Below are 13,230 nucleotides of genomic sequence, written 5' to 3'. Positions count from 1 at the left end.
AGTTTGGGTGGCTTTCTGTCATTCAGGCAAAAAAGAGCCTTGACTAGTCCAGGGTCAAGGGAGTTGCCCAATAGCTATCCCCAGCTTGGCCTCTCGCCTGCGGCATCAACTGTGGGAAGTGGCCCCTCCCTTTCCCTTGTCATGTTTCCCGGGAGAAATGAGGTCCGAATAGTCACTGCAATAGGAGGTTATGGCTTTCTGAATAATGCCACTTTGTTCATGTATTACTCTAATTTTGATATTTTAAAAAATCTGAAGTATGCATCATTTATGTTCTGAGATCAGGATCAACGACTCAATTATTCAACGTACGATGAAAATACTTGCTGAACAAAACTCTACCCAAAATCAGAAAGGAACAATTCATCAATTTTTCATCAACTGGAACAATTCGTACATAAACACAACAGCTACTCAATAATACAATTGATCCACTTTGTTTTTGAAATAAGATTTTACTTCTATTTGATTTTCAATGTTTTCTTCATTTTAGATAAAGTTTAGTTTATTAGGTTTCGAATAAGACTTTATTTTTAAAATGAACTTTTAATTTTAGAATAGTTTTAGATTTATAGAAAAATTATGAAAATAGTGGAAGGTTCCCATATACCTCACCCAGTTTCCCCTACTATTAACATTATATATGAGTAGGATACATTTGTCACAATTAATGAACCAATAGTGATACATTATTATTATTAGCTAAAGTCCATACTTGATTTGTTTCTACTTAATGTCTTTATTTTTATTTTTTTGAGATGGAGTCTTGCTCTGTCGCCCAGGCTGGAGTGCCGTGGTGGCACCATCTCGGCTCACTGCAAGCTCCACCTCCCGGGTTCATGCCATTCTCCTGCCTCAGCCTCCAGGCGCCCACCACCATGCCCGGCTAATTTTTTTTTGTATTTTTAGTAGAGACAGGATTTCACAGTGTTGGCCAGGATGGTCTCAATCTCCTGACCTCATGATCCGCCCACTTCAGCCTCCCAAAGTGCTGGGATTACAGGCGTGAGCCACTGCACCCGGCCAATGTCTATTTTTTATTCCATGATCTCATCCAGGATACCAAATGACATTTAGCTGTCACATCTTCTTACACTCCTCTTATTTGACAGTTTAAAACTTTATTTTTATTGGCCAGGCATGGTGGCTCACGGCTGTAATCCCAGCACTTTGGGAGGCCGAGATGGACGGATCACTTGAGGTCAGGAGTTCAAGACCAGCCTGGCCAACATGGTGAAACCCCTTCTCTACTAAAAATGCAAAAATTAGCTGGATGTGGTGGTGCACACCTGTAATCCCAGCTACTCAGGAGGCTAAGGCACGAGAATCACTTGATCCCAGGAGGCGGAGGTTGCAGTGAGCCAAGATCATGCCACTATACTCCAACTTAGGTGACAAAGTGAGACTCTGTTTCAAAAAAAATAAACCCAAACATTTATTTTTATTAAGGTTTTCTGCTAATACTTTGTAAGATAATGATGCTTAATGTTTCTGTATTACAAATTTACAATTTTACTTGACTTTTAAATTTTGACACTTAAAAAGCGAATTATAAAGTTGTTTGACTAATGTTCATGTTATGCATTCCGAACACTTATAAATCAGAGTATTGATACCAGTATTTTGGAATTACCATCAATAAATGCTGAGTGTCCAGCATTGCTGTTCTTGCACCAGTATAGCAGTGACTGGAGCCGAGCAGGATGGGCAAGACATGGGGAACATGAACACACACGGCTGAGGCTCTGGGTGCAGAACACGACTGCTAGGAGCCAGGGGGTGTGTGGCAGAGGGCAGCTGAGCAGCTCAAGGCTTGCTTCTGTGCAGTGAGACTCCCAAGCCTAGACCATCCTAAAGGGTTCTGCAAACATGTCTCTTGCCCCCAGCACCCTTACCACTCTGTTCTTCCTCTGTATACAGCCCAAGAGGGCTTGCTTGTGTTAGCCCAATCCAGTTTCCTTGTCTTGTACAGACAGTGCTCTGGGACCGCTTTACAGTGATGATTTGGACTCAGGGACATAATCTTAGAGAAGTCTTTTTTTTTTTTTTTTTTAATTAAAATTTTTTTTTTAGAGACAGGGTCTTGCTCTGTCATCCAGGCTGGAGTGCAACAGTGCAATCATGGCTCACTGAAGCTTCAAACTCCTGGGCTCAAATGATCCTCCCACCTCAGCCTCCCAAGTAGCTGGGACTACTAAATCCAGATAATGCCACTAAATCCAGATAATTTTTTATTATTAATTTTTGGGAAGGGATGGGGTCTCGGTATGTTACCTAGGCTGGTTTCCAATTGCTAGGCTCAAGTGATCCTCCTGCTTTGGCCTCCCAAAGTGCTAGGATTGTAGGCATAAGCCTATCTTAGAGAAGTCTTAAGCCTGTGCTTCCCAAGGCCAGGCTCATTGCTTGGAACATAGTAAGTACTCTGTATGTGTAGGTGCTATTATTTGTTCAACCAATGTTGAGCAAATGAAGGAAACTGGCACCACTGGCAGGAAAAGGCTGCCCCTCTGCAGATATTAGGAGCTGATGAGATTCAGGGACCCAAGGTGGGATGGTGAGGACAATGAGGTGAGTGAGTGGAGCACCCCAGTCTGCAGTGTGGAGAGGGTGGGGGGCGAGAAGAGTGAGGAGGAAGGGGACCACCAGTGCCATCCCCAGACCCAGCTCTATCAATGGCAGCCTGACTTAGGTCTGCTGGACACACAGAAGGAGACCCCCGGCAGCAACCACCTCTAGGATTCCGAGATGCAAGTCCATCATCAGCATCCAAAAATTATGATTAAAAGTTTAGTCAATTACTTATTGCATGCCTGTGCCAAAATATCTCCCGTAACCCATATATATGTGCGTGTGTATAAATACACATATACACCTACTATGTACCCACAAAAATTAAAAATTTTTAAAATGTTTAATCACAAGTCTGTAGTATAACATCATTAGTAGAGTCTGCTGACATTACAATCTATTGATCTCCCCAGAGTTACCAAAAGTATTTCACAATAGTTAGGCTTCCTTCTGTCCATAGTTCAGGGCATATTCAAAGTCTCTAAAGCTGACGTGACCATCTGAGTCTCGATCTACTTCCCTGGAAAATGAAACAAAAAGTCATTTACACATTATTCTCGTTAACACCTATGCACCGAGAGCACATTAGAATCTTTATTTATTTGCATGTCTGTGTGACAGAGGAACCTACTTTATCTACTTGAAGGCTGAGATTGATGCCTTTTTTTTCACTGATAATAAATGTTTGCAAGAAAGAAAGGGTATTTATTAAAACTTACAGAAATAATATATTCCACATACTTAAAGAGATGAAGCCAAATACACAGATTATATAAGAAAAAAAGAAATGGCTCTTTCTAATTATCTTACACATGTCTTTCTGTGATATGTCAAAAACACATGCAGGCCAGATGCAGTGGCTCACACCTGTAATCCCAGCACTTTGGGAGGCCAAGGCTGGTGGATCACCTGAGGTCAGGAGTTCCAGAGCAGCCTGGCCAACATGGTGAAATCCCGTGTCTACTAAAAATACAAAAAATTAGCCAGGCATGGTGGCGGGCACCTGTAATCCCAGCTACTCGGGAGGCTGAGGCAGGAGAATCGCTTGAACCCGGGAGGGAGGCAGAGGTTGCAGTGAGCAGAGATCACGCCACTGCACTCCAGCCTGGGTGACAGAGCAAGACTCCATCTCAATTAAGAAAAAAAAAAAAGTGTGTTTGAAAGCATAACTGAGGAGTAGTGGTCCCAAGTCCTCTTTGGGGGGCATTCTAAAACAATGCCTTACAAGTAGCTCCTGCGGTTGATGCCAATCATATTTTGTTCAAACCTCAAATTCGTATCAACCATGACATAGGACTTTTTAAAGCAAGGACTGGCCCAAGCAAGAGAGCCACTAATCACTGTAATAGTTTTAAAGCAGGCTTTTAAAATATTGAATTCTAAAATAAACTTTCTGAATATTTCATGCCAAAGTCTCTGAAGTCTATAATGGTTCTGGATAGAGTGATGATAATTTTTCATTCTTTTGAAGTAGAGAAAAATCCCTACTTCTCTGCCCCAGGGCAAAACCATGTTGCAGTGTGTTCGTATAAAATGATTGCAGACTGCGGAGGCCATTATTCTTATTACTTCTTTTGGTAAAATATACATGATGATTTCATGCTACACAGGACCAAAAGTATAGTGTCAGATCTCTTCTAAGGGATTAGAAATAATCAGTATCACGTTACTAACTACAGAATATGAATCATCCCTTTTATTAAATTAGATAATTGAAGATTCTTAATATTGCCTAAGTATTTTTTCCCAAGGAATTGGATTAGATAAACAGCCTTTTTTCTTTCCACTCTGAACTGGTATGGTTGAACTATAAATCTCAGACAGTGAGTTAAGTGAATAACCTAGAAAAATAATGTTTCGAATAAACTGCTTCTGATAATATTTTTTGTGTGTGCGAGTGTGCTTATTCACTTATTGAGATGCTGAATGCTTGTAGAGAAGTGAGTCCCTTTGCCTGACTTTCTGAGTAAACGACTTCATTGTTATTGCATTAACTTTTTTTTTTGAGATGGAGTCTCACTGTGTCACCCAGGTTGGAGTGCAGTGGCGCGATCTCGGCTCACTGCGACCTCCACACCTCTCCGGCTCAAGCAATCTTCCCACCTCAGCCTCCTGAGTAGCTAAGAATACAGGCACACAGCACCACGCCTGGCTACTTTTTGTATTTTTTTGGTAAAGATGGGGTTTCTCTATGTTGCCAGGCTGGTCTCAAACTCCTGAGCTCAAGCCATCCCTCTGCCTCGGCCTCCCAAAGTGCTGGGATTATAGGCATGAGCCACTGTGCCCCGCCTGTTCTTGTATTAAGTTCTGACTTTTCTTGCTGCCTTTGCCAGAGCTTTCCATCATCAAATGAGCATAGTATAACCAAGAACTGTTAAAACTGGAAAGTGTATTCAAAACGTGTGGGGTGGCATTTTATTCACATAATGAATGGCAGGGCATCATCATTTTAAATTTATATTTCATATGAGACATGCTGAAATACTTTATGTCTTTGGACTTTTCGTCCTCATCACATATATACAAGCAGGTCTGGTCATCTCACAGAGAGTGCAGAGGAAATTCAAGTTCAGGGCTATCATTTTAAAAGCGAACAAATACTGTTTTTCATTGCAGACAGAATCATTCTGAAGAAGGAAGGTCTCATAGCACCCACACTCCAATCACTGTGACAGAAAAGATGTGTGGTGGGTAGAATTAGTGACTGGCTGCGGAGAGGAAGGAAATGTCATCAGGTAAAAAGCCCCCTCGTTTCTGTTACAGCATTCAACCCTAACGTGAGTTTGCTCTAGTTTTGAAACTAGAATACGTTGTTTGGGTGTCATCAACAAACCCTCAGCACTAAACAATTCAGCCTCCTCACCCCGCAACCCTGACGCGAAAGAAACTTGAGGATGGCAAGACCTTTGTCTTGTTTGCTGCTGTGGCCCCACTTCTTGCCCCACAGCAGAGGACGAATGTTGAATGAATGAATTTGTGGAATAAATGAATCTGAGGAAACAGCTGATAATATTATAGAAAATCTATTACCTTGCAGGAGGTACTAGGGGATTAAAGAAAGAAACTATCACCTCATTGTCTTCACTGAGTCTAAAAACGCTTGTGGCCTGACGTGATGGCTCATGCCTGTAATCCCAGCACTCTGGGAGGCCCAAGCGGGTGGATCACCTGAGGTCAGGAGTTCGAGACCAGCCTGGCCAATGTGGTGAAACCGCATCTGTATTAAAAATACAATAACTAGGCAGGCATGGTGGTGCATGCCTGGAATCCCAGCTACTAGGAAGTCTGAGGCAGGAGAATTGCTTGAACTCGGGAGGTAGAGGTTGCAGTGAGCCAAGATCGTGCCATTGCACTCCAGCCTGGGTGAAAAGAGCAAAACTCAATCTCATAAATAAGTAAAGAAACACCTGAGAAACACCTTAGACCCATCATTCAGGGATCCGTAAGTAACTCAATTACGGTTTCCAGGCTCAACCACATTTTGCAAAGCATAGACTAGGTACAGACGAGACCACATGAGAGACAAGCTTTGGAAAATGAGGCTCAAAACACGGGGCAGTGGAGCGGGGGAATCCCTTGAATGTCAGGCTGAACCACTTAGAGTGAAGCAGCAGGAAACTGTGAACCAGTGCCGAACACCGGGTGCACGTGTTCTAACCCCCCCCACAGCCAAAGACCACGCACTTCAATCCAGTGAAGCAGCTGCCCTTTTACCAGACACAGGGATATAGGTATAGACACATATACAGACTTTTATCTCAGAAATGGCTTGTCAAAGGAATTAAAGTTTATGCAGTGTAAAAGAGGAGAATTAATTGTTATTAACAATAACTGCTTCTAGAAATGTAGGTCCAGTGAAATGAAAGGCTTTTTTGGTGTGTTTGTTTTTGAGATGCAAAAGGGAGACCTGGAATTGATTTTGGGAGTAGAGACTCAAGAGAGCAGAACTGGGCTGGGCGCGGTGGCTCACACCTGTAATCCCAGCACTTTGGGAGGCTGAGGTAGGTGGATCACTTGAGGTCAGGAGTTCGAGAGCAGCCTGGCCAACATGGTGAAACCCCATCTCTATTAAAAAGACAAAAATTAGATAGGCATGGTGGCACGTGCCTGTAATCCCAGGTACTTGGGAGGCTGAGGCAGGAGAATCGCTTGAGCCTGGGAGATGGAGGCTGCAGTGAGCTGAGTTCACACTCCAGCCTGGGTGACAGAGCCAGATCCCATCTCAAAAAAGAAAAAAAAAAAAAAAAGAGAGAGAGAGAACTGCTCTGTATTACTTGGTATGAACAATTTAGGACCATCCAGGAGGAAGGAGATGACAAGCCAAGACAGGAGAGGGTACAGGCACAGGGAGATGCCATATGAGAACAGTCAGAAATTCCCCAATGATGCGGTGACCAAAAGTCCTTCGATTAACTGTTACGTCTCCTACGTACTTCCAAATTGTTTGTATTACCTGTTCTAACCTCTCCCCTATCTTCACCAGGAGTTCAAGACCAGCCTGGGCAAAATGGTGAAACCCCGTCTCTACTAAAAATACAAAAATTAGCCGGGCGTGGTGACGCACGCCTATAATCCCAGCTACTGGGGAGGCTGAGGCAGGAGAATCGGTGGAACCCAGGAGGTGGAGGTTGCAGTGAGCTGAGATCGCGCCACTGCACTCCAGCCTGGGAGACAGAGCAAGACTCCGTCTCAAAAAAAAAAAAACAAAAAACAAAAAAAACAAGTGGTTATAATTACTTTCATCAGCATGAATGTTAGCATTTTTCTCTCTCACATCCAGATTTGTTACACAAGATTCTAATTGCTCTTTTTGGTGGTGCTGTGTGGGCTTCAACAGCCCAGGCTGGCTGCTTCCCTGACCCAGAGCTAAGAGGTCTCAACCCTGAAGGAGCCAGGGTTTTACACTGGGAGACTTTTATTAAGATTAGTAATAAAAGGGTGGGAACATATTGCTCTAATACATTCTGAAGGAAAACCTAGGGTTTTTTTAACTAAAAAAATGTCAATAGTTGGCTGGGTGCAGTGGCTCAAGCCTGTAATCCCAGCACTTTGGGAGGCCAAGGCGGGCGGATCATGAAGTCAGGAGTTTGAGACCAGCCTGACCAACATAGTGAAACCCCATCTCTACTAAAAGTACAAAAAATTAGCTGGGCGTGGTGGCGGGTGCCTGTAATCCCAGCTACTTGGGAGGCTGAGGCAGAAGAATCACTTGAACTCAGGAGGCGGAGGTTGCAGTGAGCCAAGATCACACCACTGGACTCCAGCTCAGGTGACAGTGCGAGACTCTGTCTCAAAAAACAAAACAAACCAAACCAAAACAAAAGTAAATAGTCAGTGTTTCTCACAAGCAGTAAATGTTTCTTGTATGAAAATGCTGACATCATAACAATTTCTTAGAATGTTCTGAAAGTAGTTATTTCTTGGAAAATCATTTTCTTTAAAATTATTCAGGGGTACCCCATGTCCAAGTCTCCAAAGCCAGGCTTCAGACTAGAGTACTTGCTTTTACCCAAGTTACTTAAAAATAATGAAAGAAAGAAAGAAAAGGAAATGGTTTAAATTTTATTACATTAATACAATGGCATCTTTTCTATTAAAATGATATAAAGACTATGAAAGTGATATTTTTAAAGTGGGAACAAGAATACAGAATGGTATATGCATCATCATTGCAATGTTTTCATTTTTTAATTTTAATTTTAATTAATTAATTAATTACTTTAGAGACAGAGTCTTGCTCTGTTGCCCAGGCTGGCGTGCAATGGCACGATCTTGGCTCACTGCAACCTCTGCCTCCCAGGTTCAAGCGATTCTCCTGCCTCAGCCTCCCGAGTAGCTGGAATTACAGGCACGGTCTCAAACTCCTGACCTCAAATGACCCACCTGTCTTGGCCTCCCATAGTGCTGGGATTATAGGCATGAGCTACTGTGGTGAGCCCCATAATTGCAATTTTATAAATGTTTATATTCTTTTAGGCAGAAGCTGAAGGTTATATGCTACATAGAAACTTGTCTTATGAAGATGGTAGGGTTTTGGGCAATTCTGTCTTAAGATATTCCTTAATATTACTTACATATTTTTCACCTGAAAGAATATTTTCTTTCTTTTTAATCTGAATTTTCCAAACAATTGGCCTTATTTCAAATTGTATAAATCCACAATAGCTAGAGCTGGGCTTCTCAATGTCAGCACAACTGATATTTTGGACCAGACAATGCTCTGATATAGCAGAGAGGGGGCTGTCCTGGGCATTGCAGGACGTTTAGCAGCATCTCTGGCCTCTGTACCTGCCAGATGTTGGTAGGACCCTCTCCCACCCCTCACGCCCAATTGTGACAGCCAAAAATGTCTCCAGAAATTGCCAAGTGTCCCTTGGGGGACACAATCGCTCCAGTTGAGAACCATTGAGCTAGAGGAATCACAGTTTAAGGCAATCCTTTCGAACAGTCCAGCTAAATCTACACTTACTGATATAATTGCTTTAAAGACTTTTTCTTAAAAAAAAAAAAAAAAGTGATTTCAGGGTCAGCTGAAGCACATGTGTCTCAGATCATACAGAAGATTGTCCCAACACTCTGAGGTTTTGAAATGAGCCCAGAGAAGACCCCACTGGAGAGGCAAACTCTTGCTGGTGGTAACAGGGACTGTGCCAGACATATCTGTGTTCCCAACAAAAGCACTGACAGAGAGTAATTATTTTGTGTCACTCTGATAATCACATGAGATTTTGAAAGTTGACGCCGTATTTGATTCACCTGAAACATGAATGAGAAATTTAATGTGGAGGCCAAGATTTAAGTGAGAAAAGTTTTCTTAGTGGGATTTTTGGGGTGGGGGAAAAGGGAGAGAGCAGCTTTTTCTTTCTGATTCTTTATGGAATAATTTAAACCAAAGTCAAAACTGCCATTACATTAGGGACAAAGCTGTCATACTGACTGAACAGTGAAAGTAAAAATTACCCTCCAAGCAAGGCGCCCCTGCTGGGGATGAGAGGACCCGCCAATTGAAGATGTAATGATGACTCCCTCTCCCGCAAGCAGCCTTCTCTTCTGAGGAGCCCGCTGCTGCTTCCCACTGGCGTGCTTGCCTCTTTGTTGATGAGAGTCCTGCAGGGCTCTACAGCAATTCAGCTGGTAATGTGTTTATTAATTTTACCTTTTTAAAGACATGTGTTAAGAGAAGCCATTCAGATACGCAGGAAAGACTAAAGAGATATGCAGATGATTTCTGGTCTCTTCTAGGCTCCGACATGACTCTGGCAGATGCACTGCATTCTCTTCGGTGTGTACTGGGGTCCCTCTGTGCCCATCCCACACTACGCAACCTTCTTTGACACCAGCCGCTGCTGGGAAAGCCTCGCCCGAGCCAGTAACAGTATCTTTTGCTATCTGGGACTGCTCTGATACCTGGGGTGGCACCCCCTGCCCCCTAAGCATGGAAGCATGAAAAAGAAGGTGTTAAGGCCCTCTTCAGGCACAGAGCAGGTAGAACTTCTTGACCAATTTACACTCCAGCTCACTCTGCTGTTTTCTCTTTCCTTCATTGTGCATGGCTCCAATCTCAGGCTGGTAATTAACACTTAAAAGCCTGTGCACGAATTATTGAATCAATGTACCAAAGGAGCACAGGACTGTTGTGGAGATGTCACGCTTATGGTAGGAAAAGGCTGTTGCAATACCAAGCCTCCCCTCTGCATCCCAGACGTCCACATGTGGGTAGAACAGAGCAGGTGGCACCCCTTGACCAATGAGGCATGAGGACCGGGGGATAATGGTTCTCCGCTTCGGTGCTGCACGTAGACAACTCTGCGGTCATTCTCTTGGCTCTTTGGAGGTTCTGGTAGGATCAAGCTCCAATCGCTCATGGCAGTAATGAGTTTGGTGACAGACACTTGCACTCCCTCATTCTCTATTTCACAACGACCTGTACACAAGCCCTCATCAGGCTCTGCTTTCAAGAAGAACCCAGGTTAAGACACAATGGAAAGTTTATTTTGAGAGATGAAACTTCACACAGAGCATTTAAATTGCCATCAGCAATAGCACGTCATATCAGATTCTCATTCAAGTAAAAGAGATCTCACTACTCGAAAGAGATCAGACTATTCCTCTATTTGCAAAATGCTTTTTTTTTTTTTGGAGGAAATTAAATATTGTCTTTAAGAAGAGCTCTGAAGTTTCAAGTTACAAGCAATTAAAACGCCAGAGTTAACCAGAAAAAAAACACTGCAGCAGTCTTTTTACTGTCTAATATACATGTCTTATTAATAATATTTAGTTCGTTAATAATAAATAGTATTATTGGACTTTAAGTGCTCCTTCAGAGTGAGGACAAGGTATTCCTGAATATAAGATTCTGATAGGGTTCTTTTGGATGCAGAGGTATAGTTATGATCTGATCATAAGCAAGTGCTGGACCTGGCTGTTTAGGATGAACTGTGAAGCATAACAGAATGTCCAGTTCAGGCCAGGAATAAAGAATGACATAAGCCAGGCAAAACGGTGGCCTCATTAGCACTCAGCTCAGCCTACTAGCCTAACAGTTCCATGGACATTGTTGGTTTCTTCCCCAACATCCATCCTACCTGCTCTGTGCCATGCAGCAGCTGTGTGACTGTGGGGGACAGATCTCCACCCCAGCTCTAGAAGTGGGATTTCACTGGCCTTAAACAATGACTGTAATCCCACTCTCCTTACCACAGTGACTGGCTCGAGAATTGATTGGCTTAAGCCAGTTAACACATGTCATTCCTCCCCTGGCCACTACTGATTGGTAAAGAATTGGTACAAACATAATGAAGTCTAGGAATTTTGTTTGCAAGTTGAGAAGCTCTTTGAATGCGGACACCTGAGATGCAGAGGCGAGGCTTGCTATTGCAACAGCCTTTTCCTACCATAAGCGTGCAATTTCCACAACAGTTCTATGCTCCAATGGTACATTGATTCAATAATTTGTGCACAGGCTTTTAAGTGTTAATTACCAGCTTGAGACTGGAGCTATATATAATGAAGGAAAGAGTCAGAGAACAGCATAGTGAGCTGCAGCCTAAACAAACCATGCCTGAAGCCTCCCCTATGTCAAGACTCTTAGTCACTGACCCAATAAATTCCCTGTGTTGTTTAAGGCAGGATGAAATGGATTTTCTGCTACTTGGAAATGAAAGCATCCTGACATACAAAGGATCCTGTCTGAAATATTTTCCAAACCTTGCAGTATTTGGAACTTGATGGTCAGACAGCAGATACTCAATGAACATAGTAGTTTTGAAATGATTATTCCATTTTAAAGAAACCATAAATAATTTAGATTTCTCTTTGGATGCTAGTTCAAGATTCTGGATTATTCTCCTCAGCTCTGCATTCTAAAGAAGTAACTTGCTTGCTGTATCCAACAGAAAGTTCTGTTTATGGTGCCTTAATTGTGATTCTTAAGGCACTGAAGAGGCTATTGAGGGGACTAATATATATTTTCCCTAACAAGTGATGGAATAAATTCTCCAGTCCAAGAAAAAAGGAAAAATGGATGTAAAATACAGCCACAGCTTGCCAAAGTGATTAACCATAAATAATGACTCACTTTTTCCTATTTACTAAATTTTAAGAACGAGGAATCTCATTAACAGCTTGAAATATTTTAAAAGGGAGAAAATATAATTTCAGTATGTCATTTCAGATGATTGACTACTTGTAGACATGTGGATAAATGCAATCAACATATAGCCCAAGGCCTTAGACTATACTTCCAGGAAATAATTTGATATTCCTTCTCTATCAAGTGTTTTAACAGAGCTGCTAATAACCGGGGATATGATCGTGTTGCTAACGTTGATTCTCTGGAAGAGAAATGGCAATGTAAGAAAACAGCACAGATCAGACAGCTTTCAGGATAAAATGCAAAAGTGCATCTTCGAACTAATAATAACAAATCTGTTTCCCACACTTCTGAGTCACTAAGATCTTCCATTCTTCCCCCCATGCCGTAAATGTGCAACTACCACAGGCCCACTCTGAATATGGCAGGGAGACAGTGTGGTCCAGGAGAAACCTCCCAGGAGGGAGCTCTCTGCTCAGCTAGGTTGCTGCCAAGGGCAAGTTTCTCAACTGGGCAAGTTTCTCAACTGCTATGACTTTGAAGCTGCTCACGTGTCAAGCTGAATGGCTAGGCTAGATGATTGCTAAGATTTGCTCCAGTTCTCAATTTTGATGAATCTAAGCTGGATCTTAGTTATACAATTAGTATCTTTGTATGCAGAAAATTGGAAAATGCAACCCAACTCCTGTTAGCCATGTTTAGCCTTTTAAAAAAAAAGTAGTTTGAACCTTTGACCCTGTGGACATTTATAAGCAACCATAAGCATATATAAATGTAAAGAAAAAAGATCCTACCATCAACAATGTGAAATATTAGTGGAGATAAAGCCATTTCTATTTCAAATATATAATCACTTCAGCTGAGATACCCAGTATCATCTTGAACTTGATTATGAGATAAAAGAAATGGGACAGAGATGGCAATCATTTAATCTCTTAAGAACAGCTATTCTGAAGAGCTTTTCACTCTATGCTCAATAGATTTCTAGCAGGTTATGATCTGGCTAGAAAGAAAGCATAATGATGAAGAAAATTATGTTTTCAATAACACAGGCTTTTTACAGTACAAGT

The 13,230-nt window shown here is 42.2% G+C and overlaps 1 protein-coding gene across 6 annotated transcripts in view; it reads right to left on the bottom strand.

Moving 5' to 3' along the window:
- Positions 1–2,876: 2,876 nt before the first annotated feature.
- EFCAB11 (EF-hand calcium binding domain 11) overlaps positions 2,877–13,230 on the bottom strand; it is a 160,660-nt gene continuing 150,306 nt past the window's right edge. For 5 of the 6 annotated variants that reach the window (XM_009212120.4, XM_009212119.4, XM_003902151.4 and 2 more), the window contains one exon: positions 2,877–3,088. In XM_009212120.4, coding sequence (XP_009210384.1) covers positions 3,007–3,088 — 82 coding nt within the window. In that variant the 3' untranslated portion in view covers positions 2,877–3,006. The remainder of the gene's footprint in view (positions 3,089–13,230) is intronic. The other variant, XM_031669038.1, reaches the window with a different exon arrangement.

Source organism: Papio anubis, chromosome 7 (genome assembly GCF_008728515.1).
Source record: "Papio anubis isolate 15944 chromosome 7, Panubis1.0, whole genome shotgun sequence".
Classification (NCBI taxonomy): domain Eukaryota; kingdom Metazoa; phylum Chordata; class Mammalia; order Primates; family Cercopithecidae; genus Papio; species Papio anubis.
This window is presented reverse-complemented; position numbering and strand designations above follow the sequence as displayed.